The sequence below is a fragment of the Glycine soja genome, chromosome 7, assembly GCF_004193775.1.
Source record: "Glycine soja cultivar W05 chromosome 7, ASM419377v2, whole genome shotgun sequence".
Taxonomy (NCBI): Eukaryota; Viridiplantae; Streptophyta; class Magnoliopsida; order Fabales; family Fabaceae; genus Glycine; species Glycine soja.
Genome location: NC_041008.1, coordinates 1,781,884 through 1,809,135, shown reverse-complemented (window position 1 = coordinate 1,809,135; position 27,252 = coordinate 1,781,884). Strand labels below are relative to the sequence as shown.

Below are 27,252 nucleotides of genomic sequence, written 5' to 3'. Positions count from 1 at the left end.
TAGAACTAATATAATCATTGCATAAATTATTGGATTTTTTCATCTAAATAATACAAAAATAAATAAACATTTATCTAAATAATACAATTTTAAAATATTTATTCCAATAATATAAAATATTGTTCATGTTAATAAATCGTTTCCTTGAAGAACCAATTTTTTAACAGTGTTATTTTTTTGTCTTAATTTAAAAATTGATTTCTTATTGATTGATTTTTAAACTAAGATTTCTTTTTAAAATTCAGTTCAGAACTGAGTTTTTTGTTTTGGTTTTTTATTTCTTTATTTTTTTCTTTTTAATTATCTATGTGCTAGTATAGAAAAAAAAATTCCATAAGCTGTTAAATGAAATTTTGTATAATTTTTACACTTTTTTCTTAATATTTCATTGTTATTTTATTATGTTGGATAATTCAAATCACTTTTTATTTTCACTAAATAACTTTAATTATTCACTAAATCACTTATTTCATTTCACTACATTGTAATTATTCATTCCTACAAAAAAAGTATAATTATTCGTTATATATGAAATTTAATTAGTTCTCTGTTTGTTTTGTTTTATCTTGATCTTTTTATTATTTTTAGGTTCGCTTAATTTAATATAAACATATTTAGGCAAAAAAAATAATAGAAACAGAAACAAAAGTTAAAGCAAATCATTCATCAAGTTTCTTTAAGGAAAAAAAGTTCCAGATTTATGAATTAAAAATATTAATTTTATTGTTATATTTATTCTATATTAAAATTGAACATATTTTATTTATTTAATTTGTTTAAGTAAAAAAATTAGATCACTTAAATATATGTATTTTCTTAAATGCTATTTTAGATAAATTATATTTTTTATAAATTAATATATATAAATTAGTAAAACAAAAAACAGTTAATTTTTAAAAAAATGTAAGAAAAAAAATAGAAAATAAATTTTAAAAACAGAAAAAAAAACTCAATTATCATTTGAAATGAGTTTTTTTAAAAAAACCTAATTTAGAAATCAATTTCCCACGAACACGAATTGAAATTAATTTCTGAAAAAATAGTACAGTTCACGTTAGGAAAATCGGTTCCTGGATAACTATTTATTATTTGGATAAATATTTATTTTATTTGCATTATTGGGGTGAAAAAATCTAAATTGTTCGTCTTTAATTTTTTCACAGAAATTAAATTATATATAAGTCCAATTTTAATTTTCATGGTATTATAGACTTCAAATTTCATTATCAGATCATTTGTTGAAATGTTTTTATTAAGTAGATCAAATATAAAAGAAATTACATGTTTTAAAGTTATTTGATACTCCAGTAATTAATTTTGTTTTAATGTACAATATATTTTTTAAACATAAATAAATATTGGCTAAAAAATATATTTATAATTATTCAATTTATCTAAACTTTGATATACACACTTATCAAAATGATATCACACGATTCAGCATTTGCATTTACATTTACAAAATTTGTATTGAAAAAAATGTTATTAAGAAAAAAGAGTGTCTAAGATTTACTGAATAAATGTTTGAGTATAGCTTTATTAAATTTTTCAGTAAACTCTCAAATTAGTTCTAAAATTGTAAGTGTTAGTTAATTTAATCTCTATTTTTTTAATCTTTTTTAATTCTTAATCTTGAAAACTATTGATTTTATTTGTTTATCTCGTTTTTTCATTGACATGAAAATTAAAGTGATAAAGTCGAATTCTAAATAAAAAATCAATATATATATATATATATAACCCAGGTGATTGTCATTGACGAATTTAAATGAATGAACAAAAATTTTTATTTAGAAAAAATATTTGTTTTCTATTTTTAAAAGTTTATTTCCAAAGTAACAAACGCAGTTGTTATTAGTTTATTTTCATTTTGATACATTTTTAAAAAAAAGAAAAGTAAGAAGAAAGAAAAACATTTTCTCAAACTAAATTATCCCTTAATTTTTCTATTTTAAACATGCAAACAAAAAACTGATATATTTTTTTTAAAAAAATGCAAACAATATCAAATGAATGCATGGTTTTGGCGATTTTCCCAAAGGCAGTCCATAGATTCCGACCCCTTTCCGGGCACCGCATTGGGCAGTTCTGATTTGAAAGCAATTAAAAAACGACAAGGACGTCAACGTCATACGCATTGCCACCCTCTCATCTCATCTCTTTAGAAATCTGAGAACCACAACCACAACCAATATAAAGTCCACGACCATCTATTTCTTCATGTCTCTTTGGACGAAATTGTTACAAAATTCTCATTAGAAATTTTAAAGTTATACTATATAACATTAATTTATTCAAAAAAATAGTTATTCAAATAACCCTTTGAAGATTTATTTTATCGTTAAATTAATTTTTTTATTATTGGTCTTTTATAAAATTAATATAACTAACGACATTTATATGTTTGAGATATTAATTTAATGACATCTTATTTTTTTTAAGAAACGAATTTAATGACATAACAAGTTTTTGAAAGATAATTTAGTGACAAAATATTTGAGGGATTAGTGTGATGACAATTTAAATATGACAATATAAATAGGCTAAAAAGGTCTAAGATATATATATATATATATATATATATATATAAAATTTTTTTTACACTATTTATATCTTGTATATGTTGAGTTTAAGCGTCGAAATCCCTTTAAGTACATCATCAGGGTTTGGCTCACAAAAATAGAAATTCATTTCGAAAATTATACCTCGATAGATTAACGCTGAACATCACTGATTTAAATATTGTATGATGGTTATACGGAGATATTGAGAATCACGTATGATCAACGTGACATAAATCATATGTAATAGTATCCACACATTATTATATATGAAAGAAGGGGGAAGCTTTTCGGAACGGAAGTACATTTTGACCAAACTTGTAGGAAGGTTACTCCGTTTGTGTTTATAAATTTCCTTTATATATGGGAAAGTCTTAAACGACATTGCATTCACATCGATCTAAGTGAACCTACGTTCAATCTGTAACACCATTTCCATATTTGATATTACAAAGTCAAAAATAGAAGATGCTACGTAATTCCATGGGAATAATAGATTCGGTTTAAACGCCTGGGAACTCTCCGAGTTAAAGAAAACTTGAATTGCAGTGAGGAAAATAAAAATAAAATGTGTAACTACAGTGGCCTATAAACAAAGTTGAGGGCACGTTTTTTACTTTTGAAAGAAAAAATATATATATCGACTATGACGCAGTTAATCCTTATCAGTTATCTCTACATAGAGTCTCCAATACATAGATTTGAGAATCAAATTTTTAACTACATATTTCAAAGACAAGGTTAAAAGTTTATCACTGTCCTTAGTTATCCCACAGGTTAGCTACTTCGACTTGCCCAATGGTTTAAGTACCACATCACATGAGCGATGTGGCTTGGCATCGAAATTCTTGAGTGAAATACAATTAACAAAAACCAGGTTCTACTGCCTCATGATTTTCAAAGTACTTTCTTTTTTGTTTTCCTTGAAAAACTTTCAATTAATAAAGACCTAAAGTGTTCTTGAAACAACAAAGAAATCTGATTCTGAATTATTTAATGCATATCATTTCAATGTTGTAAATCACACTATATCTCATTTTTAATAACCTTTTTTACATAGGTAAGGTGACACACAATCAAATGGAATAATGTAAGGAACGTCTTAATTAGGAAGCACATACTAAGAAATTATCATTCCATATAATGAGGCGAACTGGTTATGTATCCTTTTGGGGCAACAGTTTGCTGTCCTTAAAGAGAGTTAAAAAAAAAATACTGGTTAACAATAAGGCCCAAGTTACGATGGGCCCAGTTAGAACTCTTTTCAGCTATGTTAAGAGAAAAGGGACTAAATACAGTGAGAACTCTTGTTATCTTGTTATTGTGAAAAATAAAAACTATAAACCTATACCATTAAATCATATTACCTTTGCACATGAACGGATAATTGGTCTTTGCCCTATTAACCCAAGACTGCAGGTCCGAATTGATTCCAGTTAACTGACTCCTTCCATCTCCAACCAAGATAATACTATTTTTAATAAAAAAAATAGGTATGGAAACAGAAAATAAAGATTGGTAAGTTCCATCTAATCATTTAGGATGAAAACAGAAAATAGTTTTTATTGGAATCGCAACAACAAAGTCGCCAGTTTATTGGAATCGCAACACTAAAGCAATCACAGCTAGTGTGATTTATTCCTCATCTACAATGCAATCTTGCCAGATATTCGTGAATTTGAGCAGCAAACTGGTCATCGCATTTTTCAACTGAAGAGGGAACTCTATGCTTAATAGTTAATAGTTACTTAATAGTTAATACTTTTTTTATCAGTTACTTAATAGTTAGTACTTTACTAAGCTGGAAGGCATTTGGGAAGAATTGGTGGGAATTTGGTCGAGTGCATAATTGCACCTGTGGCGAAGTCAAAACTTTGTTAGATAATTTGGATACAGAGTATCTAAATTTGCTTCTTTATAGGATTGGATGGATCAATCTCCCAATTTCGATTTCAGAGCCTCATGATGGAACTGATTCCCACCATTTGTTGTGATCCATTGATCCAAGAAGAAAAACTACGTTAGCTTGGAACGACTCAGCAAGAATCACAACTTGCATTTGTTGTGTCTTCTTCATCCAAGTATGGTCAAGATCAAAAACCCAAAGGCACGAAGAAAGATAGACCTATTTGTACTCATTGTGAGACATCCTTGGAAACATCGAGGATAAATGTTGCAAATTACACAGATTTCACCTGGTTATAAGTAATACAGATCCACCAGCAAAACCAATCACCTTTCTGATCATAGTTATGGTTTGTTTCCATCTGCCCAGCCCCGCAGTTAACTCCTCAACACCATGAGCAGCTTCTTGCTTTGCCACAATCTCAATTGGTTCAAGCTTCTCTGCCAAATTCTGAGAACCAAGTATTAGACCCACAGAATACTGGTCTTGTTCTGCCTACTAACATCTTTTCTTTTCCAGCACATAATTATAAATGGTTTAGACTCCGGTGCTTCTTGTCATGTCATATATTCAATTTTCACTCTCATACACCTTTCCAAAACAAATGTATCACTCTACCAAATGGTTTTAAAAATCCTATCTCTGCCAGTGGTTATTGGCATAGTTCAATTGACCCCTGATCGTATTTTACATGAAGTCCTATACATACCCATTTTTCATATCAACTTAATATCATTTAGTGCTTTGTGGATACATTATCCTTACGCTATAACTTGTTTACAAGATCATTGGGACGTCCACTTAAAGGGAGGCTGCTGATTTGCAGGTTACAGAAGCCCAATTATGGTCTCAGACAAGCTTTGAGACAATGGTTTCATAAGATCTCCATACCTGGCTTAACAATGGTTTCACCTAATCTAAAAGTGACTACTTCCTATTCACTGTTGGTTCTGGTCTATCCACTGGTGGTTTTCCTAGCTTACCTCAAATTTCCAAAGATATAAACAATCCTGGCTGGCCCAAATAAAGACAATTTGACAGAGATTCAGCATTACTCCAAAATTTGTTCAAGCTCAAGGCTCTCTTGGGGACCTAAAATTCTTTAACCAAAGGCATTTCTCTATGCCAATGCACACCGTTTCTCTACTGGAATATATACAGGCTTCCTAGGGGCTAAACAAAACCAGTGTCGTTGTCTATAGATCCCAACCTCCAATTTAATGGGACGCTGGTGATCTATTAGAAGATTTATCTTTATAGAGAAGATAGATTGGTAGTTTAATGTACTTAATGACCTCAAAGTTGACATCACATGCATGGTCAAGAAAATTGGTGAGTTTATGTTTGCTCCAAGATCCAAGTGATCTACCACTTACAGGCTGTCCATCATGTCCTTCACCACTTGAATAGTGCTCCAATCCAACGACTTCTATTTCCAACTCAGTTAGGATTCAACCTCATGGCATTTGCTTTATGCTAATTGGGGCAATTGCCCACACACAAGGAGATCTACCATAGGGTTCTGTCTTCCTAGGCCAACCCCTAGTGTCCTGGAAATCCAATAAACAACCAATAGTCCCACATTCATCTGTTGGAGTGACTTGTGAGCTGCTGTGGCTCAGATAACTTCTGCCCAACTTTGGTATTACAATCCTAAAAAAAATAGTGTTTCATGACAGCCAATCAGCTATTCACTTAGAATCAAATCCTGGACATCATGAGAGATCTAAACAAGTAGACATCAATTGCCATTTTATCTGGGAACATGTTGCTTTCTTAAACTAGTTCGCATGAAAACACCAAATCAATTGGCAGATCTTCTTGTCAAATCCCTTCCAGCTGCAAAATCCAGACCTCATTGTCCGAGTTGGTAACAGTATATATCTGCCTCTCTACTTGAGTGGATTATTAAGCATGGCTAAACTAACTATCATTAGTTAAGTTAGTGATTTCGGTTTTCATTTGGTTACATTTAGACTAGGTAGTTGGGTTTTGTTGTGGTCGTGTATATAAACTCAACTGTACAAGAATTGATCGAAGGAGAGTTTTCATTTTTCACCAATTTATCACTTAATTTTAAAAGAGATCATTACATTTTTCTTGCATTAAACAAAATTATCTTAGTAAGTCTCTCTGACCAGTGGTCACCAAAATCTTTCGGAAATGTATCACTAAACCAGCAAAAAAAAATCCAACTAATGACATGTAATTAAACAAGACAAAAAAATTAAAATATCTGAAGCCCTGAAAACAAAACCTTAACCTTTCTTATTCTAAAGAGCATATCTATAAACCCATTCTTCATACCGAACCAAAATTTAAAACATCTGCCGTCATTGATATACAGATATAAGTGATGATAAGCTAAAGTAATAACTATTCTCAAAAGGTAACTTCAAAAAATATGCCTTTCTTTCCACAAGTCTCATAACTCTTTTGAGATGTAATATATTTCGAAACGAAAATACAGCTAATCACAAAAACTTCAAAAATCTTCCATAAGATCACATACTTAAAAACGATGAATGTCTGAATTAAATGAACAAAGAAATAAATAAACATATACTAACCAGTATCATCCTTTATTCATGATACACTCAACTGAGACCTAAACAATAGCAGAGTAGTCTCAGTCTCACCCATCAGCAGCAGCAGCAGCACATTCAGAAAATGATATCCTCATCTTTGTCACCCACAGACAACAAGTTGTGAGCAGAATTGTAGGAAAGACCTTTGCGCAAAGGGAGATTAGTGTCAAGCTTGGAGTTGTTCTGCTGCAGCATCTGCCTCTCAATCTCCCTCTTCTTATACCCCTGAATCTTCTTCAGCCTGAAGAAATCCTCCCTCTCCAGCTCGTCCAGCTCTCCCTTGATGTAACTAATCGTGTTCTCCAACCGCGGCTTCACCACGTTTTCCAGAGCGTTAACCCTACGATTCGTGGTCTTGATGGCCTCATCCAGAGTCAGAAACGATGTTTGAAGGGACGCAAGTTCGACGAGCACCTCGATGGCCTTTATGTACGCGGCGCGGCACTGCTGCACCTGCTGCCCTCCGCGTGCGAGTCCGGTGAGGTCGTTTTTCGTGGCGTCGGCGTTGGCGGTGTAGTCGAACTTCGGGAGCTTCACGCCGGCGACATTCTCCTGGCGCGAGCGGACGCGGAGGGAGGCCTCTTTCACATTCTCGAGGACGACGTGCTTGATGTTGTCGCCGGCGACGTACTTGGCCTCGGTAAGCGCGAACGACGACGTTTTCATGATGTCGCCCATGGATTCTTTTGTGGAGACGATCTTCTTCAGGATCTGGCGGAACTGCACCGTGAGCGCGTCGCTCTTCTTCTTCAGGAGCGCGTGGCCGCGCGTGGCGCCGACCAATCGGGCCTTCACCACTCCCAGCATCGTCACGGTGGGGACCACGTTCAGACGCTGCGTTTGCCCCGACATCTTTCCTTTCCTTTCCTTTCTCCGGAACACAGGATCTGATCGATCAACACCAATGCAAATTCGCGTTCGTTAAACGGAGAAAATTGAAACGGAGGATTAAATTAAATTAAAATGATTTGAAGGTGTAAATAATGTACCTGTCAGACAAGGAAGTTGCAGATGGAGATCGAGAGCACTGAGAGAGAATGATCAAGAGAGAGAGGGAGTGTGTCTGTTGGATCAAATGGTTTTGTTTTTTTGGGTTGGGAATAATGGAATGGGCTTTCAATTATTGGCTTAAGCGGCTTCCGTTTTTGTTTGGGAACCTTCCAAATTCGGACCAAGAGTCAAATTATCCTTTTCCATCCTATCCAAAATATTTTATTTTCCTTCCCTTTCTTCACAATTCATTATCCTCTGCCTCTTACCTTTTCTCCTATCTTTCATTGTTGTTGAAGGGTTTTTTTTTTCTTTCTGTTTTCATAAACATAACATAATCATAATTTTTTTTTAGGATTTTGGTTACACAATAAAATTATAATTCCGTTGTATAACATATTTGTAACACAATGAAATTGAAATTTTGTTGTGTTACAAGTTCGTCCCTCATGTAATACAATAGAACCATGATTCCGTTGTATAATAATTTGTCTAACACAACGAAATCACGATTTCATTGTGTTATACAAATTATTACACAATGAAATCACGATTTCAGTGTGATAGATAAATTATTACATAACGGGATCACAATTCCATTAGGTTGCAAATTATGTTGCAAACATTTTTTTTCTTATAAATAACCAGTTTATTTTTGTATTGCTTTTGTAGGTCAATGGATTGAAATATATTTATATCTGATGAGGTTACAATGTTAAATGAATGAGAAAATATGAATTATAGAAGCTAATTATTTTACTAACACGACTTTTTATATGGAGTCAACCCTAAGGATAATGGTATGGAGAATGACAATGATGAAAATGTGGGTGGTGAAGACACTAAAATGCAACTACAACCTAGCTATCCTGACTTTTCTATTTATTTCATGACTTTTATGTGTTTATGTTTTGTAAAGTCTTGTGTTTTGTTATGAAATAATTTTTTTGAATCTTTTAAATTTTTTGAGAGCACAATGAATTGTTAAATTGGGCTCAACTTGTGGGAAATGAGCACATGTTTCTACTTGTGATTCATAAGTTAGAGGTAAGTAAAAAAATATGTTATATTGGGTTGCGAAAAAAAGGAAAAGAAGTACAAACAACACAAAGACAAGTTAGTGTGCAAGTTCATTAGAATTAGAAAATGTAGGTATTCTTTTAAATTAAAAAAAAAAAAGTTTGTGAGAACCATATGGTGGAAAGTTACTCTAGAATGTGGTTTCTATAACCATAAAGTGATGACAACACTACTTAGTCATTCATATGTTAATCGTTTAAGTAGTGGAGAAAAATTATGGTTAATCAATTGACCCAAAGCATGGTGAAGCTTAGTCAAATTTTTTGACAATCAAAGATCAAGACCAGACAAATCTCAACACCATCAAAACCATGTGCAATGAATGTCAAAGTTATCATCATGAACAAAAGGGACCAAGAATGGAAATACAACCTGATGAAGTTGATATAACACGACAAATATGTTTAGTGGTTTAGATGCCTAGACAATGAAGATGTTGTCAGAGATATGTTGTGGGCACATCTAAATTCCATCAAAACTTCTTGTTATGAATATCATACTTGCCTTGCAATATGCGATGATTAAGGCTTTGTTTCATAAAAGCATAAATGTGGTTGAGCAGACGTGTAATTCTCTAGTATATAAGAAGTTATATGGCGCTTTGTATCAAGAAAAGTACAAGACATCATTTTCCTTGAGTTGCAACGGGTTGACATCGTAGATACTAATAGTTCTACTTGTGATTGCACACTTAGAGTTACTCACGATCTACCATGTGCTTGTGAACTTAAACAATTTATGAATATATATGGATCCATTCCCTTGAAATCCATTCATGTACATTGGAAGATGTTATCCATTCGTAGTTTAGAAGACACGGGTGACTCTTGGGAGGACTTAACTCTGACACATGAGATTGATGCATTATTAAAGAGATTTTCACAACTAGACGTGTGCGATAAAATCACCTTAAAGAATAAAGTCTGTGAACTTTCATTTTTTGATACCGCTTTAATGTGTTCCTACTCCAGAGAAAGTCAAAACAAAGAATGCACCAAAGTTTGTGAAATCCACCAAACGTGAACCTTAAATGTGAGAGCGTGTCAAAGAAATAAGCATGATGGTTGGTAGTTTGAGAACTCTAACCATGGCTTTCAAAGTTAGTTGTGACAAAAATGATTCATCATATGAATGAATTTCCCGATGAGTTGGAACAATACACTATGAACACTAAAGATGTCACATCAAATGGAAATTATGGTTACGAGACAATTACAACTTTGTTATGTCAGGGTGAGGAGTCTTAGTCTCTAGCTTACCAATATTTGATTCGGAAACTTCGAACATGACACTCTTTCTATGCTCAATTATTTGGCTCAGAAGAAAGACTGTTAGAATTAATAATTTTTTTGTATATTGAACATGACCCAATACCTAAAGCGAAGTAGATGATCATTCCGGACATAGGTTATGTCATTGCTAGTCGGTATAATGTTGTATTGATCCATTTATCTAGGTTGCAAAGTTGGACCTTCTTTCTACTTAGGAGTCTCGTGCCTATTGCGTCCCATCTCATTTCAATTGGATTTATCAATGGAAATCACTTTATGTAGGTACTCATTATCTACTAAAGATATCATTTACTTTTGTAAGTTAATATTGATTTATTTGTTAGCTTCGTCTTTTGTATGACAATGTAGCTTTTTTTAAGGAATAATTGTCCCTTGCCTCCTATTGTATCACAATGGAGAAGATAATGCACACCCGAAGCCTGTTCATGGCAAAAGCCTTACATGAGATGCATTCAAGCTTTCAACTCAATACAATTTCAATTAACTAGAGGATCTCAATATGTAGTAGGTCTTTCTAAGGATTAAAATAATTTTAAACGTTCAACATGTATCTAATTAATTTTGTAGATGTGTATCTGAATATGTAGTATGTAGTAGACATTCTTATGAAATTTCATTTAATACTTAAGTTTTTTTATCTCTATGTGAACATTGCTTCATTGTCTATTTTTTTTTACAAAAAAAATGCATAATGAAATCACAATTGAATGCACAACATAATCTATCTCTAAAGCAACCAGTAGAGGAAAATGCAAATTGAGATTCCATTATTTTTTCCTTTTTTATTCAATTTTTAAAAAAACTTAAATGACATAATCAAGATTTCGTTATGGTAAGGAGGTGCCAAAACAAATTACAATGGAATTTCGATTTTGTTGTGATAAAAAACTTACATAACGGAATTGGGATTTTGTTATGATAAAGGGGTGCAAAAAACATCACAATTGAATCATGATTCCATAGCTATGTCTGAGGCGAAAAAAATATACTGAAATTATGATTTTGTTATATAGTGGACAATGAAATCATAATTTCGTTGTGTTAAGGGGAACAAATTTGCTTATGCAACAAAATCATGATTTTATTGTACATTTAATTAAATGAAATCATGATTATACGGGAAGGATATTTTCAGAATAAAAAAAAGTTGTCAACCCCTTGGTAGGGGCAAGAACAATTCCAATGAGACTAATACCAATTCCTTTTTGTTTTCTTATTATGCATTTAACTTTTTTTGGGCTTTTATTTTGTAGTTCAAACTTCATATAAGGGCAATTGTTATATCTACTCCCTTTCTTTGCTTATCCATTTTCCTTTTCAATTTGTTTTCCAAAAACTACACTTCCCTATATACTTAAAAAATTGGAGTGAATAAGCAAAAAAAAAAAAAAGAAGTGAATATAACAAGTATCTCATATAAGGCTCATTCATGTGTAGCCATTCTTGGCTGCTGGACCAAAACAAAAATGTAACCACTTTACATGTCCCAGAGTCCAAAAGCAAACACATCCAACTTGATCTTCTCCTCCATCTAATTACACTCCTATTCCAAAAAAAAAAAAAAAAAAAAAAACAACTCAAGCTCTATATCATAGACAATAACTCCTCTCTAATTTATATTTTCTTAAAATAAAATATATTACATTGTGAAATATATTTTTTTATATAACATGTGTATTTTTTATTGGAGACATTTTTGTTGGAATAAGATCATTAAAGTATCAAGATTTTTTTTTCTTCAAATATTTAATGCAACTAAATATTTAGAACTCAAACTAGGGATCACTTGTTAAAATTATGTTTGAAAACACATTTTAGTTGACTTCTAGTTTTTTTTACTAACTAAAAAGTTTGTTTGATTGTCTAGTGAACAAACTTATTTTAGTAGATTTTTGCATTTTTTTAAACATGAATTGAAGTAGCTTTTTTTTGAAATACTAGTTTTTAGTTTTTTATATTTTTCCCTTTTTATTCTTAATAGTTATCAAATTTCTTGATTTTATTTTTTAAATAAAACATACTTTTATTACTTTTTTGTCATTTTATACTTTTCAACTACTTTAATAGTTAGTTTTATCAAACCCTTTTGATTTAATAAGCTAATTTTTCGGTTAGTTTTATCAAATATAACCTAAATTAAAATAACTTTATATTAATTGATTTATGAGTTTGATGATATTAAGTGTAGATGGACTGATTAAGAGACATGAAATAGGATAAAATAATTTAAGTTTTTGAAAGTGAAATTATTTTAAAATTAAATAAGTAAGTGGATATTTCTTTAGTTTAATTTAAAACATATTATTGTTTTGACATTTTAAATGAATTAAGAAGAAATACACTCTAACATGTTTATTTTTATTTAAAATATTCTTACTTTCTTTTTAGGTATAAATTTGATTAAGATTATTATAAGAGATGAAATTCTCCATTTTAAATATTTGACCGTTGAATAATCAGAATTCAAGACTAATTAGTGATTAAACTAATATAATTTGGAATTACCTAATTCGGATGTTTGATAGTAATTTCACTTGTGTTTCTAAAAAACCATGGTAGTAAGTTACAATTCATTCACATATTTCAAATATGAAGCTTGCTAAATATTTATTGTCATAATAATTATATGAAATATATTATAAATTATCCTTTGAAATTATAAATTCTGTGAAATTAATTAATTTTAAAGATTAATCGACCTTCATAATTTTTTTATTGATAAATATTTCACCTCCATAATTGAGTTTGCACGTGTGTGTATAGATAAATTATATATGGCGTGTATAGAATTGTGAACATATATAAAGTAAAGCTGGCCCATTTTAGTTAATTAACAAATACATGATTTGGGTAAAACTATAGAATGCACAGAACAATAAAATGACATTTTCTACAACACTCATAACAGAGAGTAATAATTGACGGACATTTCTCCACTTTAAACACTTAATTAACTTTTATTATAACCTATAATTCTTTCTCTAGCTATCTTTCACTAGGTCTTGTTTAAAGTAGACGTCTCTACTAAATATATTTTTTGTAACTTGCAGTGGACATTATAGGGATCCATCCAATTCCACACACGAATAAAACGTGGGAAAATTGTTTGTGTCCGATTGAAATTACGTGAACCAAGACAGTAGACATACGACTAGCTATACGGTACGAGTAAACGAAGACTTGCTACTTGCTAGCGACAAGTCTTCGCCGTAACAAAACTGAGCATGACATGCTATCTTTATTATGGACTTTGACCTTTTCACTACAAAAGAAAAATTGAAGTCTATTGGTCTGTTTTTGAAAGTATGTGTGAAAGGAATATATGTATATATATATATAATTTTAGTTCACTAATTGAAATTTAAATGAAATGAAATCAAAATAAATATATCATTTAGAAACATATATTTACAGGAGAGAAACTTTATCCTTTTGCCCTAATCCAGATTTCGTCAATTCTTATTATATTTCGGGTGCTTGTATATGATGATCATTTATACTTGTATAGCACCAAGGAAAATAATTTACATGAGGAACTTTAAACCTCACCATCAAAACTCTTTTAAATTATTTCTTTAGATAGTTACATAGGCACAAGGTTTGAGATTCTAATAACAATAATAAAATTTCAATCATGATTTTATGCAAATTTCTCAACCATCCGCGGTGGACGCTAGCGACTTTGGTCAAGTTAGAGCTAATATTATTCTTGCCATAGACTCAAATTTGTCTTGGACTCCATAATTTTGTTAATTTTTATATTAATAATGTACTATATTATATAAATAAACATTTTCAGCCTAAAATAAAAAATATTTGAATACTAAAGCTTTCTATATTTAAGATCTTATGTATTAGTATTACAATTTATTGATCTGTATCAAATATTTTTTTATCAACTTTCCCTCTTTTTTCATTAATCCTAATATTTGCTGTTTAGATTTTCTTGCACATTTTTTCATTACTATTTAAATTTTTATTTTACTTTCATTTAAAGAAACACTTATATTTCGTTGCTTACATATTTGATTCATATAAGATGTTTTTTAGAAGTAATTTTAACTGCACTCGCACAAAATGTATTTTTCATGGACTTGAGAATATATTTCATATTCACAACCATTTTAATGAAGATTCCATTTATTTTAAAATATATTACAAAATATTTTATTAAATAGATTATATAAAAAATTATAAAAAAACCTATATTTTCCAATATATGTATGATTTATAAAAAAAGAATATGATGAGAACGTTGATAATGAAAAATGTTATTTTTAATTTTAATAACTTGTAACTGTAAATATATTTATTTGATTAAATTTTTTGGAAATTATTTTAAATATGATTATTAGAGTAATTATTATGAAAGTTAATAATTTTTTAATTATATGGTAATTCATAAATAAATTATAGTAAAAAGCTTCATGCTATTAATATGTTTTAACTAAATTTTAAAAATCAAATATTTATGTATAAATAAATAAAAATTTAAAAATAGTTTTTATTAAAAATAATATATATATATATATATATATATATATAATTGTTAACCCGCACACACTCTTTTTTCAATTAGAATGTATTAACAACATACACCATAATTATTAAGGTTAAAAAAGCACCACCTCATTTATTTAAATTACATAATTTTAGGAATAGTATAGTAATTTAAGGTTTAATTTAACAAAGAAAAAATTCTCTCTCCTCTCCTATTCTCCCACGTATCCCGCTAATGTCTCCCATTCTTTTATCTTCCTTCATCTTCTGTACTAGAAACAGAAAAGCCTCTATAATCCTATAGACCCGAGAAAAAAAATTCATCTTCCCACCCACCAGTTCACCACCATCACAGGCTGAAACAACAATTCCAAGAAGAAGAAAATTCATTACGAATATTCTAGTATACGACATGTTTTATTGCTATTTGCTAGTATACGACATGTTTTGTAAAAAAAATATGAACTTGAAAGAAAGAATAATGAACACCGTAGCTTGAACATTGTAAGAGCCATTTTTTTTTGTTAGGAAAATATAATTCTATTAAAGTGAGAGTAAGTAATAGCTCCGTATAAATCAGATCAACTAGAATCCCAATTTCAGTTTTTAAAAACATCAAATAGCTAAATAGAAACAATGAGAACAAGACCATGCAATATCAATCTTGTTCCTTACTAGTATTTGTATAGCTGTCTACACAAATAAATAAAAAACTACAAATTTTGCTATTCGACGGTTTAAGCGCACTCCAGTGGGTTAGTGCTCTAATCATAAAAAGGGAGATGCATTAGCTTTGTTTTGCATGATATTCATAACGAAACACGTTCCACGATTGAGTCCCATAAAGATTCTGCATTCACCTCTTGGTTATTAAAAACAACATTGTTTCGCAATAATCAAATGTCCTAAACTGTCGCAAACCATAAGACCATCAATATGTCATTTAATTCACTTCTTCCAAAACTCAAAAGGTGTTGTACGTTGAAAGTGTTCCTGTGATTTGTAGTGTAGAACCATTTGTACACCTAGCCAATTCTAGCACCTGCTCCATATACTTCATGATATTAGGCACAAGAAAAACAAGTATTCTAACGTTTCTTCTTGGTGATGGCATAATGGACATGAGAAGTCCATGTTGTCAAAGCCTAATATTCCTTCTCCTCAAGTTTGATCTAGTTGGCAAGTTGTCATGCATGATCCTCCACCCCAAAAAAATAACATTTGAGGACACTTAATATCTCCATAACTCCTCATTAACATGTAACGTCTCTACAACTCCAAAACTCCTCCTTAGAAGACTATATAGGCATTGGTAGCCAAGAAAGTTCCCTTGGGACATTGTGTTCACACCAACACATCCTTTTCATTTTGCTCACACCCCATATTGTTGAGTCCCTCCATAAACCTATGCAAAATTGATTCCTCCTAATTAAACCATTCCCTCCTCCACTCTAGTTTCCAAACCCATCTCCCTTCAACCCAAGACCCTACCTCACCAATCCTCGCATTCTTGTTTTGTGAGTTAGCAAAGATCATTGAATATCTCTCCAAGAGGGTTTGATTCTTAAGTCATTTTTGATGCCAAAGGCTTACATAGCCTCCATCTCCTACCTTCTACCTAGAGTTAAATTATCAAATATTAATGTCTTATCCAACAATTGATTTGTGTGTTAAATTATTATTTTACTAAAAGGTGTAAATTATTCATTATAAATTATCATCTTGTTAGGAAAACTTTTAACCATTTTCTTTAGATTGAAATCACTCAATGGAGTTGTTGGTGGAGTGTGGCATCGTTCATGGTGGTGCGGTGCGAAAATACGCTGTTCTTGATAGACAGTGATCTATGTGAAATGTAATGGAACTAACAATTGTTCGTATAAAGTAGTTTTTTTTACTTCAATATATTGAAGAAATATTTTTTTTAATAAGATAAATATAAATAGTTGTAAAAGATAAAAAAAATTGATACTGATTTTATCATTTTAAACTTTAATATTTTTAATTTGTTATTACCATTTTTAGTAAAATTTATATAATTTTTTGTTCAAGAAAATATTATACTATTTTTTGCCTTTATGCCAGTGTTGATAGATAAGAGAGGAGAGATGATAAGGAAACGGAGGAGAGGCGGGAGAGAAATCAGTTTTATTGATGTAAATATTTGGAAATTTCATATATAAATAAGTACTTTATTTTGTTTTATATGATGACCTGAGAGTTGAGACAATTAAAAACCTATAGCCGCCCTAATTAGGGTTGTGACAAATAAGGGGCTCATAAACATAAATGTTCATGCTACTTGCCCAACCAATCAACATCAAGCGACAATAAGACGAGCACGTGCTCAGAATAAGACACAAGAATTTGAATTCCAAGTAATTTTTGAGTATTCGTCAACCTAGAACTGACATTAATCAGACATAGGTGAATTGAATGTAAATGCGGGTTCCATACTCTGCTTGTTTTGACTCACTGTTAGTTAACACAATTTTCACTCTACACGAGTTTATTCAGCAAACAATTTGCCCATGATACTCTATCAATTTTCCTAATTTTCTTCTGAAGTCAAGATGGGAATTAGATTCATACCTAATTGTGGAGTTCATCTTATATGTAGATTTTTTAAGGAAACCCCCACTAATTAGGCCATTACGGGCTATACGTGATAAGTACTTTGTTGATTTGTACTAGTATTTTCATATGGGGTGATAAAAATTACTATGTATTTTTCTCTTTTGTTTTATATTTTATTTTTATTTATCCGGATAAAATCGAGTGTTCTCACAATTCATTTTTTATTTTATTATTTTTATTAATTTCTAACATGCACACATTCTTTTTATTATGATAAATAAAAACTATGAATCTAATATACAATCATATAATATAAATAATCAAAATTAAAAATTAGTTAATAATTACATGATTAGCTTTAAAAAATCATGTATTTTTTAATATTAATTATTTAAATATATTCTAAGAATTTATATTTATAGTTGTCATGTTTCATAATATAAAATTAATATTTATAATTCTCATTTCTATTCATCACAAAAATTCACGTTTTTTTATGCATTATTACACACGTATATGAACTTGTTTTGATATAAACTTAAAGGACAACATAATTGACGGATGTTGTTCCAAACACACACGCTATATACATTAACATGAAAGTGGTGTCGACTGCACGTGAATATTGAACGTGTAACATTCTGCGTTGAAAGCCCACATGCTTATAGGTCAAGTTCTATTACGCTGTTCACCTTTCTTCTCTTACTGTTCCTTTTTCGCCTGCAGTCATTTCATTTTTTAAATTTTAGTTATTTGATATATTTTTGTTAGTTTTAAATTTAAATTAAACAATCAGATTACAACTTATTAATGATATACATGTATTTAGTCAAGACATGACGTCACTATAAGAAAATGTTATCCAATTATAAATTATAAAATAATATAATAATTATCAAAATTATAATAATATATATATATATTCTTGAAGACCGTATTTAGCAATTGAATTCACATCGGTAACATATATACTTATAGTATATTTGGATAGAGAATTTTAACTGAGGAAAGTAATTTATTAAATAATTTAAATTTTTGTAATTTATAATTCTTTGGATGTTTTGGTGAGTTCAAAATGTAGAGGAACATGTATAATTAGTACACCAATCATATTTTTTCTTTTTTTTCACCCTCATAATTTTAACTTTTTTTTATTCAAACACAAAATTTTGAAAATAAAAGAATTTCAATTGAAGTATTTAAAATTTTTAGAATTTAAAATTTCTCAAAATTTTAAATTCCTCCATCCAAATACACTCTTAATAAAATTGGTATCACTTATTGATTTAATTAATGGGCCGTATATAAGTATGAGCTTAATTTTCATATATTATTTACATAAAATTTATATTATTAATTAATCAAAGATCAATTTAAGTATGATTCTTAAAATAATTATTAAAAAAATTAATAATGTATCATAATCTAAAATTAAATGATAACATATGTTTTTGATAAACGACAACATAGTATATTTTTACATTTTCAAGACATTTTAATTAATTTTTATGAGTATTGGTTAAAAAGTTAATAGATAAAAAGTCATTAAAAATCACAGTGAGATTGTAATGAACATTAAGATGATATGTGCTGATAATTTTTTTATAATTGTCTTTTATATTTTTAATTCCTTAGAGGCATTATCCATAATTAATTTTAGGTGGCGAAATAGATAATTAGAATAGCAGCAGGGAAGATGCGTTTAACCGAATCTTAATTAGTTAGAGAAAAGGTAAAGAATAGAAGGTACCAAAGAAATTGACACGGATAAAGAGAAGCCGACATGAAGTCGTGAGTTGTGACTCGTATGAACAATATTATGTGGGGCATTGCGTTGAATGTGCTTATCTCATGCATGGCATCACTTTTGTTGACCATTTTACTCTTCAACTCGGTCACTGTTTTTGGTTTAAAGCAATCAAAAATGTGAAAAACCAAAACTAAGAGCATATTTATTTTTTTTAAAAATAATTTTTGATCAATTTTTTTATTTATCGAATTTCAAAATTAATTAGAGTTTTTTTCTTTAATGAACTAAAGGATTAACAAAAATAATAAAAATATGCTTGAATATTCATTCAAAATGCAATGCACGAGAAGATAAATTTAATGCTACACAAATCTCATTTTGTAAAATGAAGGATCTTGATGCTTTTATAAACTTTTTTTTACCTCAAAAATTCATTTGCAACAATAAAACAAATATGTATTAACTCAATGTATGATAAACAAAGTTAGCACAAAGATTTTAGATTTATTTATTTTTTTGGTGTGATTCTTTATTAAAATATTATTTATAAATATTGTTATAATTCTTTCTAAGGTAGTACGTTTTTACCTTTCAAATTTGAGGGTACGTAGGATGTTAAATTGGTTGAACTTCACAGGTCAATTCATTTAATCCACTAAAACAGGTTAGGTTAAGTTGGATCATTCTATCCTCCAACATGCTTAACCCACTAATCTAACATGTCAAGGCGTGGGCTATCCAACATGCTTAATTAGCTTCTTTTTTTATAAATTGTTTAGTTAAATATTATTTTTTAAGCATAATATTTCATGAAGTATTAATTATACATTTTGTTACTTTGTATTTATTTAATTAATGATGCATGAACCAACAAGATTCAACACAATTGATAGATGATTGAGTTCCTCAAACATGCTGATATGAATTCAATTTTTTGGGAGAGGCAAGATAAATTAGGTTCTTCATCATGAGCGGATTAGGGTTAAGTGTCTGAGTAGATGTGAGTGAAAATTGAGAAAGAAATAAACATTAATATTACATCAAGGGGTAGTTAGGCTTCTTAGGCCCAACATATTTGCATTTTGAACTTTTTTTTTCACCATCTTTATGTTTTATTTTTCTTATCTTTTACATTAAAATTTCTTATTTATTTTATCTTCCACTTTTTTTTACCTATATCATCCTTTACTTTAAATTTTTATCTTATTTTCTATCTTTCTTTATCTTCTATTTTAAATTCCTTATATATTACTTAAAAATTGGATTTACATCAATCTAAATATAAATAAAGTTCATATAAATTCGATACTCAAACTTCTAAGAATTTTATTATTTAAGATAAATTGGTTGACACACTTGCCACTCAGTTAATAAAACTTTATCCTTATAAGATTAGTCTTAAATAAAAAATTGTGGACATAATTAAATAATTAATCAATTTAGTAATCATGCATGCAATGAATCCTACTTATTATGTTAATGAGGGGATCATATGTCCACATGTTAAATGTAAGTGCATTTATTAAAATGATTATTTTGAGTTTCTCTTTCCTTGTAAGAAGAGAAGTTAAGTTAAATAGAATTTAGAAAAAAATAATTATTTTTATAAAAAAAAACTTTCAATTTTTTTTAGTAAACATAAATTTTAAAATGTTCATGGAATAAGTTTTTGTTTTTTTCTTTTCTCTTTTTTTCTTTATTTCAAATACCAAGTTCATGAGTACACTGTTTTAAAAACATATAAAATAATCAAATAATAGATTTATTTGTAATTTCTGTTTTTTTAATTTTTAAATATTTTTAATGTGAGTACTTCTTCCCACATAAACTAATTTTGAAACTGTTATTTTTTCTGAAATTCTATTATACGATACCCTTATCCTTTCCAGCCACTTGGAAATGTTTAATATTAGGTGTCAGGTGTATATATATTAAGATCCAACGTCAGCGGGTATATGATTGAATTACTCGATTAGATAATCCCCTCTTTTAAATAAAATTCGAATCCACCATTCTATTGGATCTCAATTTTAATATCCCAAGGTTTGCTTGTATTTGACATATTTTTTTTTTACCGATCATAATATATTGGTACAAAATATTTTTAATTGAATACGGTAATTAATTTTTATCAAAAATATAAATACATATAAAAAAAATATTTTTCTGATAGATATTTTTCTCCAAACACGACTTACATGATATATATTTATATTCCAGATATGAATCTATAAGTTCAAGGCAGAGAGGAATTATAAAAAAAAGAGTTGCTTATCACGTATGGTAATGCATTTTCATTTTGATTATTTTGAGAATGCACGGCTGACATAGATTGACAAAGTCACAAATGAATCTACAAAGTCTTTCTGAAGTCTAATAATGTGTGATCGTTCCCTGCTCCTTCCCATTGTTTTCGTACTTTTAGCTTTCTCCTCTTGAATTCAAAACGAAAAAGCCTCTCTCTCTCTCTCTCTCTGCATCTAGTAGTTGCCTAAACCAATCAGATAAATCCCTATTTGTGATCGAAACCAAACCACAAAAAGAGTCAGACACACCCTTAATCTGATTTGTCGGATGTTCCTTTTTTAACTGTCTCTTTGTTGTTATTTGAAAATCATACAATTTTAAAATTAAATTACAAAATTAAATATTAACATAACTATATCAACAATCCAAAAATAACTGAAAATTTCAATATACCCCACCCGTTTTTGATAGGCATATGCATGGTCAAATAGTCTAGCAGTGGAGCACTCAAAAAAATTATTGGTTGATCTCTAACTATTATGTATTATTGTTCTGATGAATTTATCTTTATGACTTATAATTAATTTTTTAATTTATAAAATAATAATAATAATAATACTTAATTATATATATTGTATGAAGATTAATTAAAACTTTAGCCGAAACGTCAAGATTACATGCTACATTGAGCGTATTCCAGTTTGTATTAATGAAAAAAAGAAGATTAATTCAAACTATGATAATTTCATATAATCTAATAATTTCTCCCTGTTCATATACATACACAGACAAATATAAAAAAAAAAACACCTTGTGGTTGAAGTTGAACCGATTCATTTCTTTTTCCTTGCGCATGTGTTGAGAAGTAAGACCACAAACATTTGACTTCAAAGAACTAATTGTCCATAAATGGGTGCTGTAATTAAATGGACGTGGACATGAGAGAAAACCTGTCCATCGTCCATATGAACGTGGCCGCAAGAAAATTCTTGAAAACCATTTTAGAAGTATTTTTTTTTTAGAAAATGATTTTTGATAAAACTGTTTTAGAAAATTAATCTTTCAAGATGGTGTGAGAATTACGGTATAAAGTTTTAAGTTTTTACGACGTGAATTTAAAAAACTATTAAAAATCATTGTAAAAAACACTTCAAAACTGTTGTGAAAAACATAACATTTTTTTAATAATGAGTTTTTGGTTTTCTGACTTCAATTCAGTGGATTGTCTAATTGGCTCAATACATTACCGAGAGAGATCAGATCTAGTCGGTCTCTAAACTTTCTTATACGTCTCTGACTTTTTACTGTTGTTTTATTCGATCTATCTTATGAACTTTTTTATATAGGATAATTGATTTTCTTCTTTCTTTTATTTTAATTTCTCAAAGTCAAAGACTTGGGTAATTTGCAAAACACATCTTTAGAAAATTATTTACTGTTAACCCCCTATTGTTATTCATGTCCACTATTCTCAAGATAGGAAATGTTATGTGACAACCCTTACATTTGCAAACACAAGTTAACTCTTTTTAATTATTCACTCTGAATTAATTTTGACCAACATATTAATTAAGATTTGATTAATTAACATTAATAATACTCATTTCATTTCTATTTATAACATCCAAATTAAAAATAATACTTGCTTTCCTTTTATAAGAACTAATCCATATTGTCTATTTGTCTAAGTTTACATTAATTGTTTTTAGACTAAAATAATTATAATTAATTGTATTGATAAGCAATTAATTAGAAGAGAGAATAGTTCATAAAAAAGAAGAAGAGTATTGATAACCTGAGTAGTTTTTAAAATATATATAAATTTAGAAAAAAATTATTACTATCAACTAAATTAATCATTTTTCTTAATTTTGTTGAATTAGATAATTCCTTTTGACTAAATCTTTCGGTTGAGGAGAAATAAATTCGACTAATTCGATGTTTGACAAATAGATGAGTAAACACTGTTCAAGAATTATTTTCCCTAAAGATCAAATTTAGATACTATTTAAATTATTTAATCTTAACTTTAATATATTAATCACTTTTGTTCAATCATTTGATTTCTCTAGATAATTGTGTCTTATAAATAAAAAAATATATTATAAGTTTACATTTTTTTAATTGTAAGGATTATTATTTTTTATTTTTCTTTCTTTTAGTAAATCCAAAAGTGAAAATTAAATACAGTACATTTGCAGTGAGAAGAGAGAGAATATAGTAAGTAAATTCATAAATTTAACAGGATAGACGTTAGTGTCTTTTTCTTCTTCGAGAAATCATAATTAATAATAATGAAAAAAAATACTTCGTGTCTGAATTTGGAAGTTATTTATATATTAGTATGTAGTTAGATATAACTTATTTTAAAAGATATAAGTTGTTGAAAGTTATAAAACATTGTAGAAATTTATAATAATTAATAGTAAAAACATCTTGAAAAAAAAAATGATACTGAATAAGATTATTTATTTTATAATAATTGTAGATGTTGGTCAAAATTCTAACATTGTTGATGAAAAATATGTTGATCAAAACTAATTGAGAGCAGATGATTAATAATAGTTAACCTGTGCAGGTTTTCATATTAAAGTAAAATCTTATGATTTTTTTGAACGTGAAACTGCACTTACACAGCCTTACTATAATATAGGTCCGGCACCGAAAGAAAATGTCTATATATGACCACAAATATATTGTGGCAAAAGTGTGTGTGCGTTACGCGTAGAAGATAGAAAGTAAACAACCCAAGTTTGCTCTTAGAAAATAGGAATACATGCAACGTGGGAAATGTTTGAAATAGTTAACGTGAAAACAAAGAAAGAAGGGGCCACATACAGAGCACGCCCACTACTTTTGTATTGTGTTGTGTATTTATAAAAGTAATTTAAAAGAATGAAGATAAGAAAGGAAGACGACACATGCCTTCTCGCCACTCCAGAGAAGCTATTTTTATTTTCATATTATTACAAATTAATGAAGTTATTCATATAAATATTTTGTTAAATTGCTCATTTCCCTTGGGAGTGAGATTACCCAAACATCGATTTAAAACACTTTTTGTCTAAGATATATGCAAAGGAGGTAATCTTGTTCACCCTGGTCATATTCCTGTCCCACCTATTATCATTTAAAAAAACAACACTTATCTCTAGACTCTATCTAGTACTCATGACTATGTATTAAAAATAAAAACAAACAAGCAACAACTAAATAAAACAAAAGAACAGGAACAGCTTCATGGTTAATGTAATGGTCGTGCATGCCAGATATTTAATTAAACAAGTGGGAAGTGTCTCTTTCCACTGAGTTTCCTTGCTCAACTTGAGTTCCTCTAGTGCTGGCTCCGCTACCAGCTACCTCTATATATATGCTCTTATCTCCCTTTGATTTTCTGAAACTTTCGGGTCTTATCTCCAATTGCAACATACTAAGTGGGTTGGCTGGTTTAGATCTGAGCAACAGCTTTTAATTTTCTACTTGCTTGAATTTTATTGGAAGCCATGGATTGTTCATCATGGATTAACACTTCCTTGGATCTCAACATTAATCCCCGCAGAGTTCATGAAGAAGTTCCCGTAAGTATAGAAATAAAGATCGAATAATATTATATCATTCTTCTTGCGAGCACTCCCTGAAGCTCTTACGGGAAATGCTTTCATTCAGAACATATATAGTTTGATATGGGAGTTATTCATTCATTGTCGTGTGTTGATTTCAGAAGGAGGTAGAAAGCGAGCTTTTCTCTTTGGGAATGACCAAGTTTAACGTGGAAGAAGAGGTTAGTTGAGCAACAAGTTATATTAATTAGTTTCTTCTTCTTCTTCTTCTTCTTCTTTATCATTTATCAGATTGTAGAACAATTAATTCAAGGGCATGTTTACTTATGTTGTTTCAATTTTTAAATTACAAAATTTTCACTTTGTTTTTGTTTTTCTGGTTTTATTTTCAAAGATTTGTACAAAACAGATAACTATTTTCTGTACGAATCTTTGAAAATAAAAACTAAATTCAAAACAAATTAAGTGACAATCATATAAATTAAAAGTGAGAGAAGAAAATATAAACATGAAATGAAAACAGAAGTATATGGGTTTTTTTTGGCTAAAAACATATGAAGATAAAGGGTCCTAATATATGGATGCTATTGTTGGTGGCATTTCAGTCTACTAGTGACTTGGAGGAGGAACTGAAGCGGGTGACTGCAGAAAACAAGAAGTTGGCCGAAATGCTCTCAGTGGTGTGTGAGAACTACAACACTTTGAGAAACCATTTGATGGAATGCATGAGGAAAAATGGTGAAAAGGAGGTCAGCCCAACATCAAAGAAAAGAAAGTCTGAAAGCAGCAACAACAATAGTAATTTGATGGGAACTAACAATGGAAACTCAGAGAGCAGTTCTACTGATGAAGAATCTTGCAAGAAACCAAGGGAAGAAATCATCAAAGCAAAAATTTCAAGAGTTTATGTCAGGACTGAAGCATCTGATACTAGCCTTGTAAGTCTCTTTACTAGTACTCAATCTTTGGTTCTTGGACATGGCATAGACTATATAGGGGTAAGTGTTTGACAGATTTTTCATTGTGTGTGGTTTCAGATTGTTAAAGATGGATACCAATGGAGGAAATATGGGCAAAAGGTGACCAGAGATAACCCTTGTCCTAGAGCATATTTCAAGTGCTCTTTTGCTCCTAGCTGCCCTGTCAAAAAGAAGGTAAATATATATAATCAACCAAGTGCTAACTAGTAACTAGGAAATGGTTTGGTTTGGTTACTCACATGTTAGTAGGGAAATGGATCTCAAGCTAAGTTTGTTTTGTTTTTGGTTTGGTTATTCAGGTGCAAAGAAGTGTGGATGATCAATCTGTTCTGGTTGCTACTTATGAAGGGGAGCACAATCATCCTCAGTTTTCTTCCCAGATGGAAGCAACATCAGGTTCTGGCCGTAGTGTGACCCTTGGTTCAGTGCCCTGTACCGCATCTCTCAGCACTTCAACACCAACACTTGTTACCCTTGACTTGACAAAATCTCAGGGAAGCAACGATTCCAAGAGCACAAAGCCTAAAGGAGATTCACCTAAAGTACCTCAGGTTTTGGTGGAACAGATGGCTACTTCTTTGACCACGGATCCTAATTTTAGAGCAGCACTTGTTGCTGCCATCTCAGGAAGATTGTTGCACAATAATTAAATGGAATTTTGGTGAAGTGTTGCTAATTTAGTGTCAATTGTTTAAGTATTCCATAAAATAGAGATCATTCTTTAGAGCAAGGGGTCTCTCTATGTAAATACAACATGGAAGGCTGGGACATATTTGATCCTTTAAAGTGGAAATAAAGTTCCACTAAGGATGACATGTTGAGCTGATTAAACAACAGAAAATCAAGCTCTGCACCACCCTCTGCCTCATCATGATGGTAAAGATTTAGCAAGTCTTTTTTGGCTAATATATCTAGGATACCTCAAATTAAATTTCATAGTAGGTTGTAGCACACATTCTCGGAAAGATCTTTCATAAAGTGCATCTCTACGGCAATTTAATTTCTCCCTTTTCTTCTCTCACTACTCTCTCTGGCAAGCCAACTCTATATCTAGTCCTAGTTTTAGAATTTCATTTCAGAAATTATATTATACATTGATCAAGTATTATAAGTGATGGAATGTAACTCAAAACATGGAAAAATGAAAAAAGGGGGTCCGCATGATTAGAGTTTTCGATTCAATGATTGATATTTTGAGTAGTGATACGTAATAATTGAATT

General features: G+C 29.9%; 2 protein-coding genes across 2 annotated transcripts; one reads left to right on the top strand and one right to left on the bottom strand.

Moving 5' to 3' along the window:
• Positions 1–6,840: 6,840 nt before the first annotated feature.
• On the bottom strand, positions 6,841–8,189 carry LOC114418055 (V-type proton ATPase subunit D-like). Its single transcript, XM_028383199.1, has 2 exons — positions 8,045–8,189; positions 6,841–7,942 (listed from the first exon to the last, which is right to left on the bottom strand). The coding sequence occupies exon 2, from the start codon at positions 7,905–7,907 to the stop codon at positions 7,131–7,133; it is 777 nt and encodes a 258-aa protein (XP_028239000.1). The 5' UTR covers positions 7,908–7,942; positions 8,045–8,189; the 3' UTR covers positions 6,841–7,130.
• A 16,684-nt stretch (positions 8,190–24,873) lies between these two features.
• On the top strand, positions 24,874–27,213 carry LOC114418053 (probable WRKY transcription factor 40). Its single transcript, XM_028383195.1, has 5 exons — positions 24,874–25,069; positions 25,213–25,272; positions 25,657–25,989; positions 26,089–26,205; positions 26,331–27,213. The coding sequence occupies exons 1-5, from the start codon at positions 24,995–24,997 to the stop codon at positions 26,679–26,681; spliced, it is 936 nt and encodes a 311-aa protein (XP_028238996.1). The 5' UTR covers positions 24,874–24,994; the 3' UTR covers positions 26,682–27,213.
• The last annotated feature ends 39 nt before the right edge of the window (positions 27,214–27,252 follow it).